The sequence below is a fragment of the Haliotis rubra genome, unplaced genomic scaffold (assembly GCF_003918875.1).
Source record: "Haliotis rubra isolate DU_JTF1 unplaced genomic scaffold, ASM391887v1 Scf725, whole genome shotgun sequence".
Classification (NCBI taxonomy): domain Eukaryota; kingdom Metazoa; phylum Mollusca; class Gastropoda; order Lepetellida; family Haliotidae; genus Haliotis; species Haliotis rubra.
Window position 1 is genome coordinate 233569 of NW_025767441.1, and position 25322 is coordinate 258890.

General features: G+C 40.0%; 1 protein-coding gene across 1 annotated transcript; it reads right to left on the reverse strand.

Annotated features, from left to right (window-relative positions):
• Nucleotides 1–4879: 4879 nt before the first annotated feature.
• Nucleotides 4880–19867, reverse strand: LOC124259505 (zinc metalloproteinase dpy-31-like). The gene is made up of 16 exons (XM_046693634.1): nt 19641–19867; nt 19252–19362; nt 18591–18813; nt 17737–17857; nt 16882–16948; nt 15248–15451; nt 14190–14313; nt 13090–13224; nt 11866–11978; nt 11037–11155; nt 10589–10707; nt 9537–9657; nt 9339–9415; nt 8553–8650; nt 8135–8254; nt 4880–4995 (listed from the first exon to the last, which is right to left on the reverse strand). Exons 1-14 carry the CDS (start codon nt 19671–19673, stop codon nt 8589–8591), a joined length of 1629 nt encoding a protein of 542 aa, XP_046549590.1. The 5' UTR covers nt 19674–19867; the 3' UTR covers nt 4880–4995; nt 8135–8254; nt 8553–8588.
• Nucleotides 19868–25322: the final 5455 nt, after the last annotated feature.

The window sequence follows — 25322 nt, forward strand, 5'->3', positions numbered from 1 at the left end:
TCCAGGGCGTCATGGAAAATGCTACTTTCATACTTCTATGGAATAGGCCCATATACAGACTGAGAAAAATTCCAGCCAACAAACCTGATCTTGTCCTTTTTGATAAAGCCAATGAATTTATTTATATCAGTGATTTTTTGTCCCTTTTGACAGCAACGTTAATGACAAGATTCCGGAAAAGCATGCTAAGTATGCGGACCTCCCCTTTGAAATCCCAAGTACACTGTCGTCAGGCTCCCCATTGTTCTCGGTGCTCTTGGTTTGGTACCTCCTGATCTCTTGGGTTCTCCACCGGGAGCACAGTCCTTCTGACACTCTGGGTAGTGCAGAAATCTGCAGTGTTTGGGAGCCTTCATATTCTCCGGAAAATCCTTGGTGGTTTCGACTAGGCAGCGTTTCCTGGGAGAAGTCCCATTCGCTGTCTGGGCTGCGTGTAGAGGGGGCAAGGGCCCTGAGCTGATGATGAGCCATACCAGCCTGACTGTGGCAGCATCACCCGAACCATTTCTGCTGCTTACTATCTTTAATCTGTAAAACATATTTATGGGTAGTTTAAGTTAGTAACTTAGATTGTTAGTGGCTTTATCCTAACAGGGGGTTAAAGTATTGTAAAATTACTGTCCTCCCGTGGAGATACGTAAGTCCCCAAACATTCAAAGAACATTTATACTTACCAGAGTTTTTAAACGTAGCATTTGTGTTATTAAAAAATATGGCTAAATTTTCCTATAATCGCCAGCGGCTGAAGGGATGAAGTAAATCCAACTAGGGTCCATGCAGGTAGCAAAGGCACTGTATGTCCTCATGGTCCCTAGTATGGTGATCTACCTTCGGTTGCTGGTGATCTATAGCCTTATTTTATATTGTAATATCCTAAATAGTATATACGTTTAAGTCACATGCTAGTTTTAAATATCTCACTGTGATATTCCAGTTCTTTTACTGTCCTTCGCAGACAGATTTTAAGATATAACATTATTAATCATAAAAATATGACCCTTTTAAGTGACGATATGGTTGAAACATTTGAAACATTGCCAAAGTGACTATATATTAAAACTCACTCACTCAAAATCCTTCACGGGCAACATTTACTGTGTATCCTGTGAAATACTTCTATAAGAGACAGAGGAAGAGTAGAAGCCCTCATCACATGCTTGTAACGGTTTATATGTCACCGCATAAAATTTAAAGCACACGTTTAATCTAAATATACACATCAAGCTTACTGACTATTGAAGATGGCCATACTAGGCTGGGGGTTCCCAATATGTCGTACCACAACATGACAGAGAAAGAATATTGATAATAACGACGTCAAGCCTTGCTCAATCACTTCTGTCGTTATAACAAGGTATATATCTAGCATACAACTTTATCATTTCACAACGTAACTATCTTAGGAGAGTTCAGAGAACGTCATAAAAGTATCATTTACATCGTGTTTCTAGATTGATGAGCATTTGGAAGTTGAAAGGTAACATAACACCGTATGGTATGGATTAATATCTTCTTGCACAATGTGCATTCGCCTGTTGAAGGAGCAAGAAGTAGCCCAGAAACAACGTGTCTTAAATAATAAAGAATTTGTAAATCCATACCATACGTGGTTATATAAGATCGTGTTTCTACCTGTGCTCGGCGTAGACGTAAAGTAAACAGCAACAGTTTGAACATGTTTCACGGTAGACATGTAGAAGGCACAAATCAACGCATCAGTGATCAATATACATAAAGGTATCTGACGCATTATTTCATAGTGATTCATTAACACATGCTTTTGCATCATGTTGCATGGTGACAAATCACCGGTTACCTTGTACAATCACCGTTTTTGGTATGGATGCTGAAAGGGTTTTCCCACTTCACTGTATTGATATATGCAACATTCCTGCACATTCAAATTTACTGAAATCCATTAGAAACGCATCACCGGAATAAAACGTTTTATCTCCAGGACAAATGAAGTACATGTAATGAACTTGTCGAAAAGAACAAAAGTAGATAGGAACAGCAAATGAGACACAACACAAGTGAGTTCATAAGGTCAGAAGCGAGTGTGTCCACCTTGTGCATTAATTTAGGTCTGGCTCCTCCGCCTCATTGAGGGCACTACACGTCAATAGAAGTCCTGGAGGTATTTGGCGGACTTCCAACAGCTTTGTTGAAGGATTCGGTTACTGGTTGGAACCTGTGTCGGAGGTGCGTGGTTCCAGTCCATCGGTCGTTACTGGTTGGCGGCAACCACGGCGACAGTCTGTAACTGATTGTTTTGCTGATAACTGCCAAACGGAAATATACCTTGCAGCACTAACACGAGTACCTGTATAGGCTTGGTGTGTAGATGATTTGATCGGCTAATACTGCACGACAACGTAAGCGTGTTGACGTTGGGATTGCAAGAACACCAATCGTGAAGTTTGAGGACATATGCTTCTTTTAGGACATATAATAGTTTGATAAACAAATTTGAAGACGTAGCTTCAAGAAATAATGATTACTGAAAACATGTTTAGATTGATTCTAACAATATGATTTGCGTCCTTTTTAAACGATCGGTGAAGATAAGGGTTAGAACTGATCTTCAGTACCCCTTGTTTGTCGTAAGAGGCGACTAAAGAAATTGGGTGATCGGGCTTGCTGACTTGGTTGACAAATGTCATCATATCCCAGTTACGTAGATCGATGCTCATGCTGTTGATCACTGAAATGTCTGTTCAAGACTCGATTATTTACAGACCGCCGCCATATAGCTGGAATATTGCTGAGGGCGGCGTAAAACTAAACTCACTCACTCCTTTTTTAAGAATGCATCGAATGGAAATGATAAACGTCTGATTGTCTGATCTTTTAATGTGAACAGTGCTTGCCATGTTTTTCGAAAATGTCCCGCTTCTTGCAATTGTCTTGCTTGGTTGTGTTTCTTTGACTGTTTTAACACAATCATTCCAAATCAAAATAAATACTAGGCACAAAAAATAAAGGAACCCCTTGACTTTGTGAATCATGTATAATTTAATCAGCACCACCGTACGGTAAGTATGCCAGATATTCTTAATAACGAATGTGTCCACCATGAGCAGCAATACATATATGATCAGTTTTAGTGTACTAATCTTATGCCACGTTGAACAAGATGAATTTTATGAATGGATGCTTTGGCTCAACTTTTCAAAAAGCAGACATAGTGTTAAGTGACTGTCGTAATGTCATTACGTCATTAGTATCGTATGTTTTTCATTGCAATTGCAATACATATCCGTTCAAGTATAGTTAGGTGTGAGACGGGATCGTGTGGGTTCATTCAGGGTCAGCATGTACTTCCCTGTTCTAGGAGGCCATCTCGACCTGCCCACTGTGAATACCTGGGTAAGTGATCATGTATAATTCTCAACTAGATAAAAACAGTTACAGCATTCACTGCATGTAAAACCCACACCCATTCAATGTTGTAAGGTGATTGAGCACAGTGCGGTACTTCCCCTCAGTAATACTACAACACAGAACAAGACAAAGCCGACGTGGGCGTTTCAACGAAAACTGAGATTACATCTGAATCGGTGTTAAGGTAACACAGGGGTCAGGCAATGTGACATGTATCTAGTATTTCCGATAGGCAGATGTCCCATCAAAATAACATTACCCAAACTGAGTGAGTGAGTGAGTGTAGTATTGCGCCACACTCAGCAATATTCCAACTATATAGCGCGGTCTGTAACTAATCGAGTCTGGACCAAACAATCCAGTGAACAACAGCATAAGCATCGATCTGCGCAATTGGGAACCGATGACATGTGTCAACGAAGTCAGCGAGCCTGACTACCCAATCCCGTTAGTCGTCTCTTACGACAAGCATGGGTTACTGAAGATCAATTCTTACCCAGACCTTCACGGGTTCATTACCTAAAGACAATATTAGGAAGTACTTTAGGGGCTCCAACAGTTTAAAGGACGTGTACCATTTATCAAGAGAAATACCAATGTTTTTGGTGTGATAGAATATTTCTGGTGTGCAGAAATCGTGAGTCTCCACCTCAACGCTGAGGAACAGCGCCTGTGAGGAATGTCGCCGATAGATCAGTTCGAAGTATTCCAGGGGCGTAGCTACCATTATAAAATAAAGCCCGGGCTTACACACGATTTTGGTTAAAACGTTTGGGCAAGCCCTCAATACTATCTAAATATAAACCTTTGCAACCTATCGTACTTACACGAAAAAAATGGCTTGCTTCTCGCCTGTATTCTCATAGTTTCTCGTTTAGTTTTGATAATGTTTAGTTGACTGTCCACTCGGTGTAAATATGAAATTATGACATAGAAGCAGAATTTCTGCTGCCTTGACCGTATGTTATCGAGGTATGTGTCGTTGGGCAGTGCGTGGGAGAGTGAAAATATATTTACCCCACATTTCATAATATTCCTGCAATAGCACGGCCGCAGACATTGTAACTAGAACCATGACCTTTGGCGCAATAGAACCCTGGCCATTGCGGGAAGAGCGAACACGTACACTACTTCCAGAACAGAACAGATAATACCACTGTATAACACGCGTATTGTAAACAGCGGTATAAGAGGTACAAGGACATAACCATTTGAAGTGCAGTTACTAATTCACATTTCGTATAACTACAATGTAAATATAAACAGTTGCGTACACAATACAGTTAAATACTGGTACAATTTGCAAAATGGCTGACTAAACAATGAAAGACGTAAATGTCTCAGGATACTGCACATTTACCGCTCAAAGATATACCATATTGTCATGTTTCACTGTTACGATGACATCAAATAATGACATTAGGTGTTCATTAAACTCGTATAAACACGTTTCAGATGTAGCCACATTCAAACATACATAACAAAGAGTATTAAATACGATTTGCTTAGTTTTTATTCAGAAAGAGACAGTCATGGTATCTTCAGTTACAGAAGCCATTCCGCTCGATTCGTCCAGAGCAGCATCTGACGAGTCTGTAGCAAATGGAGTACCTGAACGAGAAGACAGTACATGCAAGGTGAAATATCTTTACAACTTGTTACGATGAAACACCAACACATGTTACGGTGAAACATCAACACATGTTACGATGAAACATCAACGCAACATGTTGCGGTGAAACATCAACAACATATTACTTTGAAACATCATTACAACATGTCAGGGTGAAAATCGCTTCAGGAGATTATCAATGCATATTTTTGCAAGGCCTTGATGTAACTGAAATACTGAAATATGATTTATAATTAGCGTCTTACCCATTTATCAGTTAAGATGCATTACCTCACCTTTGCAGGGATATGCATCATTACTGCAAATTACCGCGAAGCATAACAGGTTACTTTGATGTATAACTACATAAAGGTACTTCAAGGTATCAGATATCACAAGACACCGATAAGTCATGTTACTGTCTACAATCATGTAACTGTCTACAATCATTGTCTACAATCATGTTACTGTCTACACTCGTGTATTGTCTACAATCGTGTTACTGTCTACAATCATGTTACTGTCTACAATCATGTTACTGTCTACACTCGTGTATTGTCTACAATCGTGTTACTGTCTACAATCGTGTTACTGTCTACAATCGTGTTACTGTCTACAATCATGTTACTGTCTACACTCGTGTATTGTCTACAATCGTGTTACTGTCTACAGTCGTGTTACTGTCTACAATCATGTTACTGTCTACAATCATGTTACTGTCTACAATCATGTTAGAGTCTACAAGCACCTTACTGTCTACCATCGTGTTACTGTCTACAATCACGTTACTGTCTACAATCGTGTTACTGTCTACAATCACGTTACTGTCTACAATCGTGTTACTGTCTACAATCACGTTACTGTCTACAAACGTGTTACTGTCAACATTCGACCGCCTCCGTAGTGTAGTGGTTAGAGCGTCCGCCCGGAGAGCGGAAGGTCGCGGGTTCGATCCCCGACCGCGTCATACCAAAAGACGTTAAAATATGGTACTTGTTGGTCCCTGCCTTGCGTTCGGCATTAATGAGTACAACAAGGACTGGTCGGCTCGGAGTCAGTATAATGTGTCTGAGTGGGGTATTCAAGCTTCACAGCGGCATGGTTTCTCAGTGAGCTAGCACTATATACCAGCTTAAGTTTTACTGTCTACATTCACGTTTCTGTCTACATTCATGTTACTGTCTACATTCATGTGACTGTCTACAATCATGTTACTGTCTACATTCATGTTACTGTCTACATTCATGTTATTGTCTAGAATCATGTGACTGTCCACAATCACGTTACTGTCTACAATCATGTTACTGTCTACAATCTCGTTACTGTTTACAATCATGTGACTGTCTCCAATCATGTTACTGTCTACATTCATGTTACTGTCTACAATCGTGTTACTATCTACAATCATGTTACTGTCTACAATCGTGTACTATCTACATTCATGTTACTGTCTAGAATCATGTGACTGTCCACAATCACGTTACTGTCTACAATCATGTTACTGTCTACAATCTCGTTACTGTTTACAATCATGTGACTGTCTCCAATCATGTTACTGTCTACAATCATGTTACTGTCTACAATCGTGTTACTATCTACAATCATGTTACTGTCTACAATCGTGTACTATCTACATTCATGTTACTGTCTAGAATCACGTTACTGTGTACAATCACGTTACTGTCTACATTCACGTTACTGTGTCCAATCACGTTACTGTCTACATTCACGTTACTGTGTACAATCGTGCACGTGTTACTGTCTACAATCGTTTTACTGTCTACAATCACGTTACTGTCTACAATCGTGTTACTGTCTACAATCGTGTTACTGTCTACACCACTGTCTACATTCATATTACTGTCTACAATCGTGTTACTGTCTACAATCAGGTTACTGTCTACAATCATGTTACTGTCCATAATCACGTTACTGTGTACAATCGTGTTACTGTCTACAATCACGTTACTGTCTACATTCACGTTACTGTGTCCAATCACGTTACTGTCTACATTCACGTTACTGTGTACAATCGTGCACGTGTTACTGTCTACAATCGTTTTACTGTCTACAATCACGTTACTGTCTACAATCGTGTTACTGTCTACAATCGTGTTACTGTCTACACCACTGTCTACATTCATATTACTGTCTACAATCGTGTTACTGTCTACAATCATGTTACTGTCTACAATCATGTTACTGTCTACAATCGTGTTACTGTCTACATTCATATTACTGTCTCCAATCGTGTTACTGTCTACAATCACGTTACTGTCTCCAATCGTGTTACTGTCTCCAATCATGTTACTGTCTACAATCATGTTACTCTCTACAATCGTGTTACTGTCTACATTCATATTACTGTCTCCAATCGTGTTACTGTCTACAATCATGTTACTGTCTCCAATCATGTTACTGTCTACAATCATGTTACTCTCTACAATCGTGTTACTGTCTACATTCATATTACTGTCTCCAATCGTGTTACTGTCTACAATCATGTTACTGTCTACAATCATGTTACTGTCTACATTCATATTACTGTCTCCAATCGTGTTACTGTCTCCAATCATGTTACTGTCTACAATCATGTTACTCTCTACAATCGTGTTACTGTCTACATTCATATTACTGTCTCCAATCGTGTTACTGTCTACATTCACGTTACTGTCTACAATCACGTTACTGTCTACAATCGTGTTACTGTCTACAATCATGTTACTGTCTACAATCATTCACAACGTTATTTGGGCGGTGGGGTTGCCTAGTGGTTAAAGCATTTGCTCGTCACGCTGAAGACCTGGGTTCGATTCCCCACATGGGTACAATGTGCCGTGATATTGCTTCAGTTGAATATTGCTCAAAGCGGCGTAAAACCATACTCACTCACAACGTTATGATGGAGCATGTTTATTTCAATCATTAATGCAACAAATTATCCGAAGGATACTGCTTTCGTTACAGTTTAAAGTCCAGTGAAGTATCAGTGTTAAGTGCGGAATCTACAACATCTTGTGAAGTACCATTAATGTAACAAGTTCCATTGTGACAACGACATGCTATCACGCAGTTCAGTTTCTATGTAGACTGGATCATGGCCGGAGGGTTTCTTGGGGATGAAGATGTGTATCTCACCTGGTACATTGTCTTCTAACGAACCACCATCCGCATGGAAACTTGAAGGAGCAGGTACTCGACACGGGGACCCCCGAGCATACCTGAGTGTTGCATCTCTCCGTCTCGCTTAATGGCTCACTGTCATACAGAAATAATGATAGCCGTCGACTTGTATTTTTCAAATATGCATGCACGCGTGGGTGTATATCTGCCTGATAATGTGGAGTATATGGCTGGAATAAATGGTCAAAACGTCCATGGTACTCACTCTTAGTGCCCTTAGGCGCATACACAACTGACCACACTGTTTGTCTTTAGATTTTGAAGTTGGCGTATCGTTGCAGTTATCATATTTAATATGTTTATCCGTTACAGCTGAATTTATCCCTTATTTTGAGTTTTTGAAAATGTACTTGCAAGCTAGATTGGCAAATACCTGCATGGAGGACGAATACATGTCCTTGTCCTGGTCCTAGTGCCACACCCACCACATGTAGCTGCAGGTTGACCAAGCCGACCAATCCGATAGAACACCTTTAAAGGTTATAACATAACACTGTTAAGTTGGCTTTGGAGATCCCAAGTAAAAATATGGTGCCCAGCAACCCATGCTTGTCTTAAAGGCGACTGCGTGATTAATTTGCTTTGTATTTCAAATGCACGGATCAATCTCCGTAATGCCAACCACTGGATTGTCTGGTCTGGTCCATATGCCGACACTTATATCAAACAAAATAAGAAATTAGTTGTACGTCCGACAAGTGATGGAGAGTTAATAAACAATCAGCATTACGTTGCAGCGCAAACGTTATCTGTTATTCCCCTGAGGGCTGTCTGAGCTGTTGGCTCTACATTAACGACCTATTAATTTCTAAGAGTCTAATATGACATGGTGAATTATTCTTAACATACATCATCGGAAGTCATTCAGAAAATCAGATATTTGGAAAACCACACCTATTCAAACCACAAACCTTTTCACACCACAGCTGTTCTGTGACACGGGAATCTTTGATGTTTAAATAAATTTACTTGTAAAATTGAAAGATACAGCCAAGTTAATTTCCAGTATTTGCACACGCGCAATTTAGTGATCTACACTTATCTTAATAACCGACAGGTCAAATTTAAGACAAACAACGTCAGAAAGACAGACTTCACAGTTGATTTCGCAGTCGCGTTTGCTTGATAGAGAGATTACATTTACAAGAATGTAACTTACGGTAACAAGTATTGTTGATGAGTCTGTATCCCTGACAACAGGACTGTGCTATCCGGTAGCATGTATTCCGTCTACGACTGGAACAAGCATTGCAGATCATTATTTTATATTTTTGTCATCATTTATATTAGTAGTTCAGATACGGTGAATCCAAAGCAGAAAGCAAGCAATAAAAGTGATATTGTTATATGAACTTACTTTGTACAGCGAGTGAAGCCCCAGAAGTTGCAGTTGCCGGTGAAGACGCCTGGACAATTGAATCTCTGTGTCTCCAAACACGGCTGTACTGAGTCATTGCCGGAACAACCTCCACAAGGTTCTGTAACACCATATGTTCTGGTCACAAATACATCACATCAGTGTGGGATGCTAGCTTACGATTTATTCTTTTTTGTTTCCTTTCTTGAAAGTATGAATTTCTGAATTCATGCTTGAATTGGCAAAGGCAAGCCTGTTAATGCGGCCAAGAAGTTTAACTTCAGCCCCAGATATATCGACGATCTGATGTCGTTCAAACACCCTTGTGTAGCCATTTTCCTTCTACTGATTCACCTATCTGAACTAGAAATATAGGGGATCAATAGGACGGAGTCATAATTATCCTACTTGCATTAATGCATAAATATTCAGGCTGGCAAAAGCTTCTCCGCAATACTTTTTAACTCTTGTTCAGATCAAAGTTAAAACATTCAAGGCTTTTTTAATGTTTTCATTGAGAACTTTCCAAGGAAGCAGAGGCCATTTCCAATTTGACGCATAATAATGACCGATGCAACTGACATTTGTACTTGCAGAGTAACTTCCCGTGTGCTATTTCCAGGTGACCACTTGACTTTGCATGTCTTCATAAAGCAAACCTAATTCAGTCAGTACAGGTGCAACAAGCATAACACTAGTCGCAACAAATGGCTAAACGTAAGTTATTGGCTAAACTAAACTGACAAGCAAGCATACACTTGGCAATTGAATTTTCCCAGACAAATGTTAGCAAAACTTTACACTGTTTCGAGGGTACTAATCGAGGGTATTTAATGCCACAAAAAATGTTACTTATCTTGTTACTTTAGTGGACGACCTCAGTTACTCTCTGTACTATTCTCCGTCTGTTAGTCGTTCACATTAAACGGAGAAGCTTTCAGAATATTTCGTATGTAAAGGGCCAGTAAGAGCTTTGTAGGGATTCTGTGTTAAAGCAATTTCTTCTCATAGAAACAAATACAAGAAAATAGCACTTGTTGATATAAACTGACCTGTCCTGTACTCGAGGGCAAATCCATTTCGACTCAAACTAGAGTTGGCCTTGAACAGGATCAGAGCTTCGTTCCCATGGGACCGGAAGTACTGTAGGGGGCGCGCTGAGCAGCAGTATCTGGTAACGTGAACAGTGTTAAATGTATTTTTATACTTGTTTTTCTAAAATCTTAATATGATAAGCAGGTAAACTGTCAGCTTGATTGTTTCAATACCTTCAATTTCTTATAACACATTTACATACCGTGGGTAGTTCTTTTTGAGAATAAATGAATTGAATTGCGTAGAATCATGATTCATTTTGAGTTAAGATCTGTTTATACATTAAAAATAAAATACGAAACATTTTAAAAGTTGATATTTTATTGACGAATTAATGTTTAAGTACTCAAGAATATAAGATAAATCAAAATTAAGGTGATACGAAATCCTGAAAGGCATACAAACCTTGGCCCGGTTCTGGCCAGATCAGTAAATCTGACTTCCACGAAGTCCATGCAAGGACTTTGACAAGGAAAGTCAAATGATCCACTGAAGCGTATCGTAATGGCTGTGTTGTTGGGTGCCTAATAATGAACAATCATTCAGTTGTGAAACATATTTCTCACGTGTTCCTGGTACATAAACGTAATTGCCTCTCATGACACCGGTGCACCTTGTGAAACAAACTATATAAAATATGTGAGTGGCGGGTATGCCCTTTATGCAATCGTTTTACAATATTACGTTGACAAAAATATAATATTCGATTAGGGGTAAAACTGATACAATGAAACATCAATATATACATATTTCATCTGAAAAAAAATTCAAATGCCTTTATGGAGTGAGAGATTTAGTTCTGTGGACTAGCAAACGAGTATGGTTTTACGCCGCTTTTTGCAATATTCAAGCAATATCAAGGAGGGGGACACCAGAAATGGCTCCATACATTGTACCCATGTGGGGACTCGAACCCGGGTCTTCAGCGTGACGAGTGGACGCTTTAACCATTAGGGTACCGCCCCTTCAGTGGACAAGAATTGAACAATATTTGTGGGCCATCGAACATATTCGCCAAAGTTGGGAGCAATCACAAGCCTCTGCGGTGGATAGCCTCGTGGTTAAAACGTTCGCCCTTCACGCCCAAGACCCGGTTTCGATTCCCCACATGATATTGCTGGAATATGGCTAAAAGCGGCATAAATTAAACTCACTCACTCACACTCATGTTTTTAAACTGACTGTATTTGATAAACCAAGTGGTTAAAATCGTATCTGGAGAATACGCCCTCACCGTTATAAGCCAAGAACATGCAGAGAACGCTGTGTACCCCGTGGTGTTGTAGCCAGGGGAGGTCAACGTTTGCCAAGCCGGTGTCGCCACCAAAGATGTCGAACTACAGTGAGCTGCAAATAAGAAACACAAAATCATACTTGGAGGAACCTTTTGGGAATTTGGACGCGTATGTGTCATGGTTGAAATATACTTAAAGAAACAAATAAAGGAACACAGGCAAATTCAAGTATTCCTTTACTATTTTCCAGTTCTCATCACCAGCTTTTGAACAGCGCTGTGGGAGGAAATCTAAGAATGCATAAAGGAACACTGCCATGAAGTGGTGTTCCTTATTTGTTTCCTTCAGTATATATATTTGCATTATCTTATAATAAATATGCCTGTCTTGATTGGGTGCATTTTATTGAATATTACGGATGAATGTAATTTATTCTTACAACTCTCTTAATGAAACATGTTGAAACACGTTGTGCATCGCATAAATGTTCAGTTACTACGTTTTAAACGTTTGAAAGATCATAACCAACCGTAATGCTCGAAGTGTAACTTACGATCTGTTCACGATGAATTTCATTTCCTTCTCAAATGTCCTCATTTTAAGACAAGTAGAGAACGGTTTATACCACCATATTATCATCCACATCCACCCCATGATAAATTTGTCTCATTAACAACAAATTATGCCCTACAAAGAGGATATCACTGTTCCTCAAAAGAAATTTACCATATTAAGTAGTCTTACATTGTATATCATTACATCTTGCGTACTGTATGATTTTCGTGTCTTAGCACTGTGGACCATGAGGCCTCAAATGCAAAAATAAACTTTTCACTTTTCACTTGAAACGGGATCGGGTGGTCAGGCTCGCTGACTTGGTTGACACATGTCATCGGTTCCCAGTTGCGCAGATTGATGCTCATGCTGTTAATCACTGGACTGTCTGGTCCAGACTTGATTATTTACAGACCGCCGCCATATAGCTGGAATATTGCTGAGTGCGGCGTAAAACTAAACTCACTCACTACATCACTCAAGCTTAGGCTAAAGCGCCCACTACCATAGGAATCGGAAGTCAGGTTAGTGGAGGTTGACTGTATAACAAATACTTTCAAAGGGAAAAGACATCCATTAGAGTTATTGAAATTCCATTCCACCATATTCTTGCACGTTTATTAGCAGTTATAATAGTTTCATTCGTCTAATCGTGATGCAAGTCTTACTATTCCTTCCAGGTTCCACCGACATGCAGTATCTTCCTGTCAGACCATTAGTGCACTTGCAGTAGGAGCAGTTCCTGGGGTTCCTGTAACCGTCCTTCATGCACATTGATGTCTCGAGTCCTCCTGGGCAACTGCCTGATGTGGCCACACGACATAAAGACTTGTGCATTAGTGCAGTTACATGTATATATGACAAGTAGATATTACATCAAAGTAAAGCTGAGTGGCCTAGACTCAAAATTTGCAATCTCAGCAAGTTTGATTCTGTCGTTCAAACCGCTGACAACGTTTACCCTCGGAATCCATCTAGTAGTTAAAGAGTAAAATAGTTACTCAACCCACAAGCCAGTAATTACAAAATCTACGTTTGAAAGGTACGCTTTGGAGTAGCACCATTTCAATGTGTTTACGTGTTTGTGATTACAGTGGTGGTGTTGGTGTTCGTGGAATTGAGTTTAACGTCGTGCTTGAGAATATTTCGCTGATATGACGACGTGCATGCGTGTGTATTTGTATGTGCGGCTGCTTGTCCTAACCCAGACTTAAGCTGGTTTTATAGTGCTAGCCCACTGAGGTACCATGCCGCAGTGAAGCATGAATACCCCACTCAGACACATTATACTGACTCCGAGCCGACCAGTCCTTGATGTACCCATTAATGCCGAGCGCCAGGCAGGGACCAACAAGTACCATATTTTAACGTCTTTTGGTATGACGCAGTCCGGGATCGAACCCGCGACCTTCCGCACTCCGGGCGGACGCTCTAAACACTACACCACGGAGGCGGTCTTGTGATTACAGTAGGCTCGTCACCTTCAACCTTTTACCACCCAATAGGACCAGGAAGAAAGCAGCTGAAAATGTGCTATCGTTTCATGTTACTAGCTAGCTAGTGATATTCTTTACAGACATTACCATACAATTACAAGCGTGTAAAACATTGATCAGTAACCTGTCAGTTCACAGGATGAACGCGCACTAAGTGGCATACATCAACTACTACAGCAGTCCGTCGAGGGTCTGACAAGGCCACAAGCCTCCAATCAGATACTACATCATATTACAAATAATCTAATTAGAAACATATTCTAATAACCCACCTGAACAGTATAATAAATTTGCAAGTTTCACATCGTAGAAGGAGAGAGCTTTGCTGAATCCAAAAGTCCTGTCAACGTCAGGTTCCCTCCCGGAGATTGTTTTCTGTCCATTGTTGGAAAACATCTGCAATAGAAATGTAAGCATGTGTTGCTACCATCACCGGACATATACCCAATCGGTGTTCTCTTTGTTCACATACTATCCCCAATCCTGCATCTCCACAGTAAAAAAACAAAATGAAAAACTTAAAGCTTTTGTGCTTTCAATACAACTGTGTACCTTACATGTTTCATTTTGTGCCTTATCACGGTGAAAGGCACACTTTGTAACTTATAATTACTTTTTACATGTAACGGCGAACGAAAAGAAGGAAGACTTTAAGACTGAACACACAAACACAAAAAAAAAACAACACACACACACACACACACACACACACACACATACACCCGACCTCATCTGTGTATGGTGTTATAGAAATTCTTACATCTCAAACCGCGAAATATTGCATATTGTCTTTTTACAGTACATTAACACATGGCTGGCTGCTAACAATCAAGGTCCACATTGTTGAGGGGACCTATACAACACGTCGTGTTTGGTTGTTTGTCTGTCTTCAAGGAAGGGCGCTGGGATATATTCAGAAAAGTGCCCAGTGAAGGTCCGGGTTAGAATGATCCTTCAGTAACCAATGCTTGCCGTAAGAGGCGACTAACGGGATCGGGTGGTCTTGGTTGACACATGTCATCGGTTCCCAATTGCGCAGATCGATGCTCATGCTGTTGATCACTGGATTGTCTGGTCCAGACTCGATTATTTACAGACCGCCGCCATGTAGCTCGAATATTGCTGAGTGCGGCGTAAAACTAAACTCACTCACTATTCGGAAAAGTACAATTCAATGTTCTTGTTTCTAAAATCCACTGCATACTAATTTGTTTTATAGAGGAAAACGTATTTCACAATACATGTAGGTTACTCCAGACCAACCCCGAGGCCAACAAAAATTGATTGATGCTAATATGAACCAACAGCTATTAGTAATCATGCTACTTACGAATGCCCCGTAGTGCAATAGGGAGGAGTAGTCGTAAGGAACGCCCAGCGTTACGATGCGTCTCCAGGTGGTTCTGAGGAACTTGTGAAGCTTGCCAGGACGCACGTTGCTCCAGTTGATGTTCAAATATAAGTCTCTGTCTGGTCTCTGATGCTCTGGCACGAATCCCAGAGCATGGCCAATCTCTCTGGCTACGATCCCTCTCTAAAACACATACATTCAGTGTTGTATTAATCAGTAGAATCGTAGAGAAATGAAAGCTTGGATCATTGGATTCATTAAATCAGACAGATCAGAACAGCTTCTGTACCTTGCCAAAAACAGAAGGTGCATATGAAAACGTTTTTACTGAGACTATTGCTGAGAACTGGGGTATCATGGGACCCTCCATTTATCGTGGTAGTTAATGTTGTCGCCATCGGGATTATAGAACAGCTTCTGACATTTGGCATTTTATACATATTTTCAGTTGACTCATGTTTAATCTTCATTTCTATCACAAACATTGTGGAACATAGTCTCAACCCATTAAATATGATCGTAGCAATCCAGTTTGACCCGGACATCGAAGCAACTCTCTATTATCGGGTAATGCTATTTTCTTACTATGGCACGCGGTACAAGCAAATGACACTGTGAAACGTTTACTAAGACAAGTAACAAATCTTAATAGTTTTATAATTAAAAAAAAAATATTTAGGAATTTCATTCACATTAGTGATATCATCATGTTTTTAACCAAAACATCTGAAACTTCAGTTCATTTCGATGCAAGGTAAGAATAACTTAACAACATATTGTTTTGCCGCCTTAAAACGTACCATACAATTTGCTGCCGTGTGCAGAGTGAAGTTGCATAATACGTCACTTCCTGTTATATTTTTAGGATAATGAATGTAATGGCAGTAAATAATTGTTTCAAAATGTTCCAGATGAATACTTTAAGATTTCTACGATTAGACATAACATTCATGACTTTTTCAAGAGCGATGAACGTAATTTGCATACGTAAACAACCGGCGCTGTCTTCTCTCCCGATTTTTTCACGTGCAGATATAATAGAGAGCCCGCGATAAGAGAGAGTTCCAGTATAATATTCTGTCAATACAATAACTTGTTGCAGAAAATGAAGTGCAGGCATGGCAGAATGGAATCGGAGACATAAAGACAATTCTCTTAAAAATCCCATTTCTAAATCTGACATGAATTTCACCTACACACATCTTTATACCCAGAGTGAGTGAGTGAGTGAGTGAGTGAGTGAGTGAGTGAGTGAGTGAGTGAGTGAGTGAGTGAGTGAGTGAGTGAGTGAGTGAGTGAGTGAGTGAGTGAGTGAGTGAGTGAGTGAGTTAATATTTAACGTCACATCGGCAATATTGCAGCCATATCGTGACGAAAACAAGCCATGCAATAAAAAGTAGAAACATTTTGAAGATTAAAACCTGTCGACGATGGATAGTAAAAAGACTAGAAATCAAAGTTATAAGTATAAAACTACCGCAAAGTTAAAATATTCCAATTAAAGAAGACAATACAATATAAAATACGGGCTATAGCTCGCCAACAATTGCTTTATACCCAGAAATACCAAACAACATAAGTAGTACATGACATGGAGAGACCCATAGACAGACCTGATTGCAGCCGGCACCAATGGATATCGTCTGAGGATAAGGCTTCATACCCAGGAAGGACCAGCACCTGGTGACGACAAATAACCACCTTTGCATAACGACTATAACATAGGTATGGGGTGTCACAATCAAATATATAGTTATTAAAATGAGCATATCCTGCTCCACATTGTTCACGGTGAATACTGTATGAACGTTGCCGAGCCAAGAATATTCCATTGAAGACTGACATCCAGCATATTATAATTTAACGTATCGTATTATCTTACGGAAGGAAATTAGGATATTTAATTATTGAGTTTGGGCTTCCAAACAATATACAATTGTATATATTCGTTGGAATCAGATTCGAGCAACATTATAAACCAAACAAAGAATAGGCAATGTGGCGTAACGGACCAGATTGCGATTTTCAAATGAGTGGTCATCCTGGGTTGCCCTGGTCTTGATCGATCCTTGACAACGTCTGTTTGTTGGTCTTTCCGGATGACTAGTAGTAACCAAGCCGACGCCAGCTCCAGGCATACCCACTATCTGCCATTTCAGTCTCAATGAAAGTCTTCTCCTCGGCATTTAACGTGTATGGATGAAACGGATAGAACGTTCACAAATGTTATACCCTTGAACGGAGAGGCAGATATACTGCTTTCCATGATATGAGTGGGTAGCAAGCTTCACATGCATGCTGGCTGGGCTTTGGCAACCCTTTCAAACTGAAGTGTGAGTGTGAACTGGATTGTGGCGCTTACAAAGAAAAGAAAACTCTTCCTGGAGCACTCGCAGCGTTACCAAATGAGTGCAGTCTCCGTGGCCAGGTTCTGGAATGTATATAATGTGATACCCAACGTCACTTACCCAACAAGTCGCCTGAACACCATCTTTGATCCCGCGGCAGCACCAACGTCTTGGAAGTCCAGGCGCGTCTCGTTCTCCCAGTAAGTTATGCCGTCCAGTATGACCTGCCTACTGTCTGGGACTGAAGTTGAAACACCTTTGTTACATGCAATCGGTCAAATCACAAAGCCTGACCATCCGATTCATTTTAGCCCAAAAAACAACTGTTAATTAAATGGGTACATGCCTAAAACTGCCAATTTCGTAAAAAGTACGTACCTACTTCAAACCACTGACGATTGTACAATAGTTATGTGTTTATTTGTTCTTTAATGCCACGTTCCTTATATATGTCGGCGTCATTAAGCGAGTCTTGGACAGACAAGCCAGTGATTGATTTTTGAGCAGTATTCTATACCTTCTGAGTACGTAAATAGAGGATATTATATGAGTGCCCATGTCATACTATGTTTACGACACTATGTTTACGAGTGCTTAAGTGTTGGTATTTCCCGAGCGAGAGCGATGGATATACCGATATTTAGGCACGAGTGTCGTAATCATAGTATAATATGGGCACTCATATAATATTCTGTTTATTACTGAAGTCGTCAAATTGAAAATAAACCCAAATCTACTTTCAAACATAGGCTGGCTACACGCCGTCGCCGAATGTAGAGCGCAACGTCACAGAAGAAACGTGACGTGATAGAATCGTTCATGACGTCACGTCACCATGACAAAATGATATTTTGCCCTAGGGCATCGAATGAAAAATATGAACCCCGATATGTTCGCCCTCGTAGGTAGTAAAAAAAGATTTATTTGGACCAATGGGCTCACATGTGCAGTAATTTCACTGAAAGGATACCTACACAAGTCGAAGTCGGATGTGATCTGGTAAGGAATCACGGTGCCAGGCCATCTTAAATCGACCAGGGCTTTCCGTTTCCTTCTGCCCAGAACGGAAGTAGAATTTCTCAGGAACTCAAGGATTGTAGGATCGTCATTCAGATCTCCTATTATAGCGTCAACATCGGCACGATCGAGAGGAATGTCGTCCGAAGGGTCGAATATACTTTCAATTGCGATGCTTGTCTGGAAATGTCAACAGAGGAAATCTGGATGCTAAGAGTCTGACAGTTACGTGTTATTGGCTGTTACGGTATGCAATAATCTAACCCTGACTGAGTGCTGAAGCTGGCAGTGTAACATCATAGTGTATGTCTTGAAGACCGTAGAAAGTATTTATAATCAAAGTACATTGAATTTGCACACAAAGTATCCATATCTTTTCGTTCCGCGAGCAAACAGGCATAAACATGCTACTGAACATGCTACTTCTTTACTTTGGAATGTGTACATTTAGAATGTCGATATCTACAATTTAGAAACAAGCATATGGTCAATACGTCAGTGTGGAAGGTCTGCAGAGGATTTTCAGCAGATGAAATGTCACATAATTTGGGCGTTTTCTTCAGACTATATATTGGGAAACAGAAGCACATCATGTTACAAGGATTAAAGTAGTCTTACAAGCGGCAGACCGAGGGCGCTTGCTATCCTTCCTTCGATTTCTGCCACTTTGCATGCAATGTATAGCAGGTCCACAATCGATCTTCCTCGGATAATGCTGTCGAGTATTAGCTGAAAGATACGGTAAAGAACATTTAACATCATGCTGAGATACGATTAGGCCATCAATTACATCAATTACATCACTGAATATGAAATCCATTGGTTGGACATTGTTTTCATAGTCTTGTATAAACGCAAGTATGAACGACTTTGGGAAAACATTGACGGAAGAAATATTAGAAAGATAACATTTTAGGAACAGCCACACAAAACATTTTTTCTCTATTTTTATTTTGAAAATATATAAATACTGTTTGTTTACTGTTTGTTGCTAACGTTATACGTACCGCATCGTTAAACGTGAGTGTGAATCCCGTCATGTTGAGTGGCACTCCCCCCCAGAGTCAGCTGCAGACCGGTCAAGTTCATCATTGGCCCCATGCTGATGGTCTGACCTACCATGCGACGCACATCTGTGCTCATGGTGACATTACCATCTTCATCTTCGGCTGCAGCACCCCCTACCAGCAGCACCACAAACACCCATATGCTGCAGAGTACCATTGTTCACTGACTTGCGTCCCACTACTACTGATGGGATAATCACACCCAATATATATACTGTGTTGGGGATGGGCGGATGAGGACCTTCTGACCATTCAAATCACTGACGTGATGACCTGTTTATCTCCATCTCCATAGCTTACACCACAGTTTGTAAAGATTCGGTGACGCATAGCAGTGCATCCGGGTAGAGAGTTTATTGTGCTAATAATGGATATTCAGGCGTTTACTTTCAGCATCTCAGCAATAAATAATGGCCACGTATTTCGTAGTTCTTTTTTGATTATGGAATGTTTGTCTCGCACTTTGATAACTATTGAAATAAAATTGTTGTTTTTTTCAATTCGGAAGGACTAGTTGATTCAATAGTATAATAGGTGTATTGACAGAAATGCCATCAAATTTGATGTAAACATTTAAGTGGTACTGCTGTTTTATTAACGTTCAAACATACCGGACACAGTCTTACAACAAAGTTAAACCATTTAGCCCCAGGTGAGAAAGTGACTGCATAACATTGTCACAAAAACATTTAGGAGGCAAATTTAAAACCCCAGGTGTGGAGAAAATACAACAGTCGTTTTAACAATCAAGTGATCAGTGGCACAGGCGGTGACATCGCACATACAATTCATCCTCTTTTTATTGCATTTTGTTTACACGGAGTATATGATGAGAGGTCCGCGATATTTATATTTAATGTTAGCATCTGCGTTTTAAGGGGTGTGTTTGAACTGATTAGATACTTCTAAAGATCAAACAGGTTGTTTTTTGTGTGTCTATGATGGGGTAAACATGGGAGTGTTCAATGTGCAATGCACACATGGTGGTTTCAGAAAATATATGAACAACGCCGAAACTCTATTTGCTCTTCTATGTCTCAAACTAAAAGCTGCTATAGCCTTGATTACAAAGAATTTCAATTACAGGAAATATACCTTGTAGCACTTACACGAGCACCGATATTGGCGTGGTGTGTAGATGATTTGATCGGCTAATACTGCCCGACAACGTAGGCGTGTTAACGTTGCGAGTACAAGAACAACAATCGTGAAGTTTGAGATAAAATAGTTTGACAACAAATTTGAAGACGTCGCTATAAGAACCAACGATGACTGGAACCATGTTTAGATTGATCATAACATAATGATATGCGTTCTTTTACAACGACCCGTGAAGATGAGGGTTAGAATTGATCTTCAGTAACCCATGCTTATCGTAAGAGGCGACTAACGGAATCGGGGTGTCAGGCACGCTGACTTGCCTGACACATGTCATGTTATCCCAGTTGCGTTGATCGATACTCATGATCGATACGCTGGATTGTCTGTTCCAGACTCGATTATTTACAGACCGCAGTCATATAGCTGAAATATTGCTGAGTGCGGCGTAAAACAACAAAACAAATCAAAATACCGTTTCTGATCGGTGAATATTACCAAAGCCACCAAATCATTCACAACGGACCACATGTTCATGTTTGGCTATGTTACCACGAGTTAACAGTTGACACATTGTTTCTGAAATTCTAGCTGCTTATAGGACTACTTTGTACGTTTCAAATGTCCAACAGCTGTGAAAACACAATGCCTTTTAGGCAATGGTCAAATTTACCTGTTATATGTGTCTTTACACTTTCTTAGTACAGATCCTTGGGGTGAGTAGCATTCGAGATTCCAAAACATGTTCACGTCCTTGTCAGCCATCTAACCCACTCAGCCACCTTGGTTTACACCAAAATGGTAGCCTAGACCTCATACTGTGTGTACCACGAGTGTCAATACCATAGCTTTTACAGCACGGTGTCTTTCAGAAAGTGGTCAAGCCTCAAATATAACACGTTACATTTGCCCGCTTTCTAAAAGCAAATGTGTATTCTTCGTACGTTTTAGTATTACTTCTCTATTTCAACAAACCTATTTGCTTTATCTACATTCATTAATCCCGTTTGATGCATTCATGTAAAGCCTTATGAAAAGATTGTACTCTCAACTGAAGCCTAAACCTGCCTCTAATATTTGCCTGTTTATAGAAATGTATGTTTAATTCCTTAACACATAACTAAACGCGTTCTTTCCCCAATATTTCTTACCTGTTGTGTTTAGCACTTGGATGTGTTTCTAGTCTGGATGCCAGTTGCTGGTGATCTATAGCCCATATTTATGTTGTAATGTCTTAAATACTCTATGATTTTTGGTTACCTGCTAGTTTTATATCTCCAACTGTGATATACTAGTTGTATTACAGTCCTTTGGCGACAGATTTTAAAATATAAAATTATAAAGTATTTACTGTTTTAATCACGATATGGCTGAAATATTGCCAAAGTGACTTTCAATTTTAACTCACTCACTCAAGTCTGAATGCAGAATGACCCGTACACTCCTGAGGCCTAGTTATGGTGTCCACCTCCGTGATATTCCAGGAATGTGCTACAAGTGACGTAAAGCATTACCAGCCACACGCACGCACTATCACTCACTCACTCACTCACTCAAAACCCACACACTCACTCACTCACCCACTCACCCAACCACCAACCCATTCACCGACCGACCCTCAATGTTTTAGGGACCATGGTTGGCATGGCATCATCTATGAGATGGAAATGGACCATATCTGGGTCAAGTATATAGATCTGGTGCCAAGTTAATACAATTAATTATATGCTCTCTATTTGTTTAATGGTAAGTTTCTGCTGGAATGTAATTAACTGGCACTCCATCATTCAGACTGAAATGCACTATGGACGGTATGGAAAAGACGCGTCAACATCCTTTGTAGATCTATCTTATCTTGAACTGTTTCTGGGAGGTCGTCCAATGTTAAACAATGTGCCCCATTTGTTACAGGTCAAAGTCTGTGGTATGGGAGCAGAAGGACATGTCGGTTGCTACTCTCTGTTCGCTTCAGATATGTCCACAGTGCCTGCAAAACACATCCTTGCATGACATGAAAAACAACTCCCTCCTCCCCTCTACTAACTCACCCCCTCACTCACTCTGTACATGTTCTGCAGGCCCAGTCAGTGTCAGTAAAACTAGTTCTCTCTTCGAGTGCAGTAAGGGACGCTAGCGCATTAAAATCAAAACGAATATGGTTATAAATATGTGGAATTGATTTGTGTACTATGAAATAAAGGCATACTTTATTTTATAATTCGCTATGTTGCTGCCATCAGTATGTGTATTTGCATTGCAAAAACAGTTATACTGACCAGCAATAAAAATGCAACTCAAAATTCATGAAAATTATACTTTTTCAGCATGAGTTTGGATTTGATACTTAACACAATTGTTTTGATTTCTTGCATTACATTTCTTTTGCTGGTCAGTATACATAATCACACATAGGAGGTGCATAAGTAAACCCCGTGAAAGAGAAATAGATATGCGTGCACATATAAAGAATATAGGAAACTAATTCAAGAAAATATTTATTAAAACTGTTTTCCCCACTTAAATGACATCCTGCAACGGTCAAGCTTTATCTAGCCATGGTTGTTAAAGAGAATATAACAAACTGACAAGCCACTTATTAAACAGGGACACAGTTTGACCGATTAGTCGTGCAAGGGTCCTCAAGTCTTGCGATCGAATTGAATATTAAACCCCCTCTGATACAGCCGCCCCCAACCCGAGTAAGATCAACAGATTTGAGTAATTTTTCCGACTTACAAAATATAATGGTTAGTACGTAATTTCTCTATGATTTTCTCCAGAACTTATGCAATGTGACCTGCAGTTGCGTAAGGTAGACCTTTATGACAAACAAGCTGACAATTTAATCTGATGTCTAGACGGAGTAATAAACACAGCTTGTGTCCACAAAGCTATTACGCTTTCAACAAATGTTTACAGTCATATTTTCTCATAATTCTACTTTCCTTTAATGTCTGTTATATCCGGAATCTTTCCATTGTTGACTTAAAATGTTCAGTGTTGTCTGTCCACTTTTTAAAGAATTCTCTATGGTTCGTCAATATCCTATTTTTAGTATCTTATGTAACACTCAGCTATAATCCATGTGGAGGTAATATTAAATTGTTAGCTCCAGATGAACCAGTGATAGATATAATGAACATCAGTCAACGCCGTACGATGACATGCATTCAAGGCATCGCGTCTGACAATACGAAGAGTGTAGTGAGTTACTTGGGGCCTGTCCTTTCCATTTCAACGGGGACAATTGTTTTTATCTCTTGCTTTGACAGCTATTATTGTCAAATGACTTTACCATCTGAACATTTGTTTTCAAATACTTTACGACTTCTCATTTCTAATATTGAACCCGCTGTATATCCTGTCTTCATTTGAAAAATATAATTGATGATGAAAACGATGGTGACGTGGTTGTGGTTAGAAAGACGGATTAAGATAAAAAATATGATTTTAGTTAAGGTGTACCTCATCCCCAATAACCATGGGATCAAAGGGGGGGGCCGTAATTTTTAAAGGCCAAACCAATTCACTTTTTGTTTATGTCTCGACAGAAACTGACATCTAAATGGTATTCAATCAGTTCTCAGTCACCCTAGGGGGCGGTGGGGTAGCCTAATGGTTAAATCTTTCGCTCGTCACGCCGAACACCCGGGTTCGAAGCCCCACATGGGTGCAATGTGTAAAGCCCATTTCTGGTGTCCCCCGCCGTGATATTGTTGTAAGATTGCTAAAAGCGGCGTAAAAGTAAACTCACTCACCCTAGGAGCCAAATAATTAAGACTTCATTATCAAAAATCTTAAAAATGTTCCAGGTATATTATTTACAAGTCTGACTGAGATTTATTGTTCTTGAAAGTAATTGAATCAATAACCACAATAACCACAGTGACCATCTAGTCATCCTTTCAGTCATCTGATATAAGGTAAGGTGGGGTGAACTGGTGTCTAACGCCGCGTTCATGCATATTACAAAGCTTGTACTAGTCAGCCCTAACGCCGGTTGTATAATGCTAGCCTACTGGTTGATTGGTTGGTTGGTTTCTTGTTTAACCACACACTTAGCAATATTCCATCTATATGGCGGCGTTCTGTAAATAATCAAATCTGTACCAGACAATCCAGTGACCAACAGCATGAGCATCAATCTACGCAATTGGGATACGATGACATGTGTTAACCAAGTCAACGATGTCCCTCCGGATTGCGCGATAAACGATGACAACAGTTCGAAGCTCCCACATCGTATGTTAACCAATAATAAATAACGATGGGGTGTACTAACGACGTCCGTCTGGGTTGTGTGATAATAGGTAATAACAGTTCGAAGCATCAGCGGTTATCCATACTAAAATTAAACAAATTGTTTCACGGTTAAGTATTATAAGACTCAAGTCACGTCGACCTGGAAATGCTTCTTTGGTCAGAGTTTGATCTGCACAGTTACTCTCAAGGGAACCAAGGGAAACCTTGTTTCCCACGAGAACCAACTGAGTCGTAGATAGAGTTGAACATGATCAATGCAGT

What these genes read in the sequence shown, in the direction of transcription:
- LOC124259505 (XM_046693634.1), bottom strand. Translation starts at nt 19,673, where the DNA reads ATGACGGGATTCACACTCACGTTTAACGATGCG. An exon ending in GCGCCCTCGGTCTGCCGCTT is followed by an intron (nt 18,814 to 19,251) that starts GTAAGACTACTT and finishes TGACATTTCCAG; the next exon opens with ACAAGCATCGCAATTGAAAG. An exon ending in TTGGTGCCGGCTGCAATCAG is followed by an intron (nt 15,452 to 16,881) that starts GTCTGTCTATGG and finishes TATGTGTTTTAG; the next exon opens with AGAGGGATCGTAGCCAGAGA.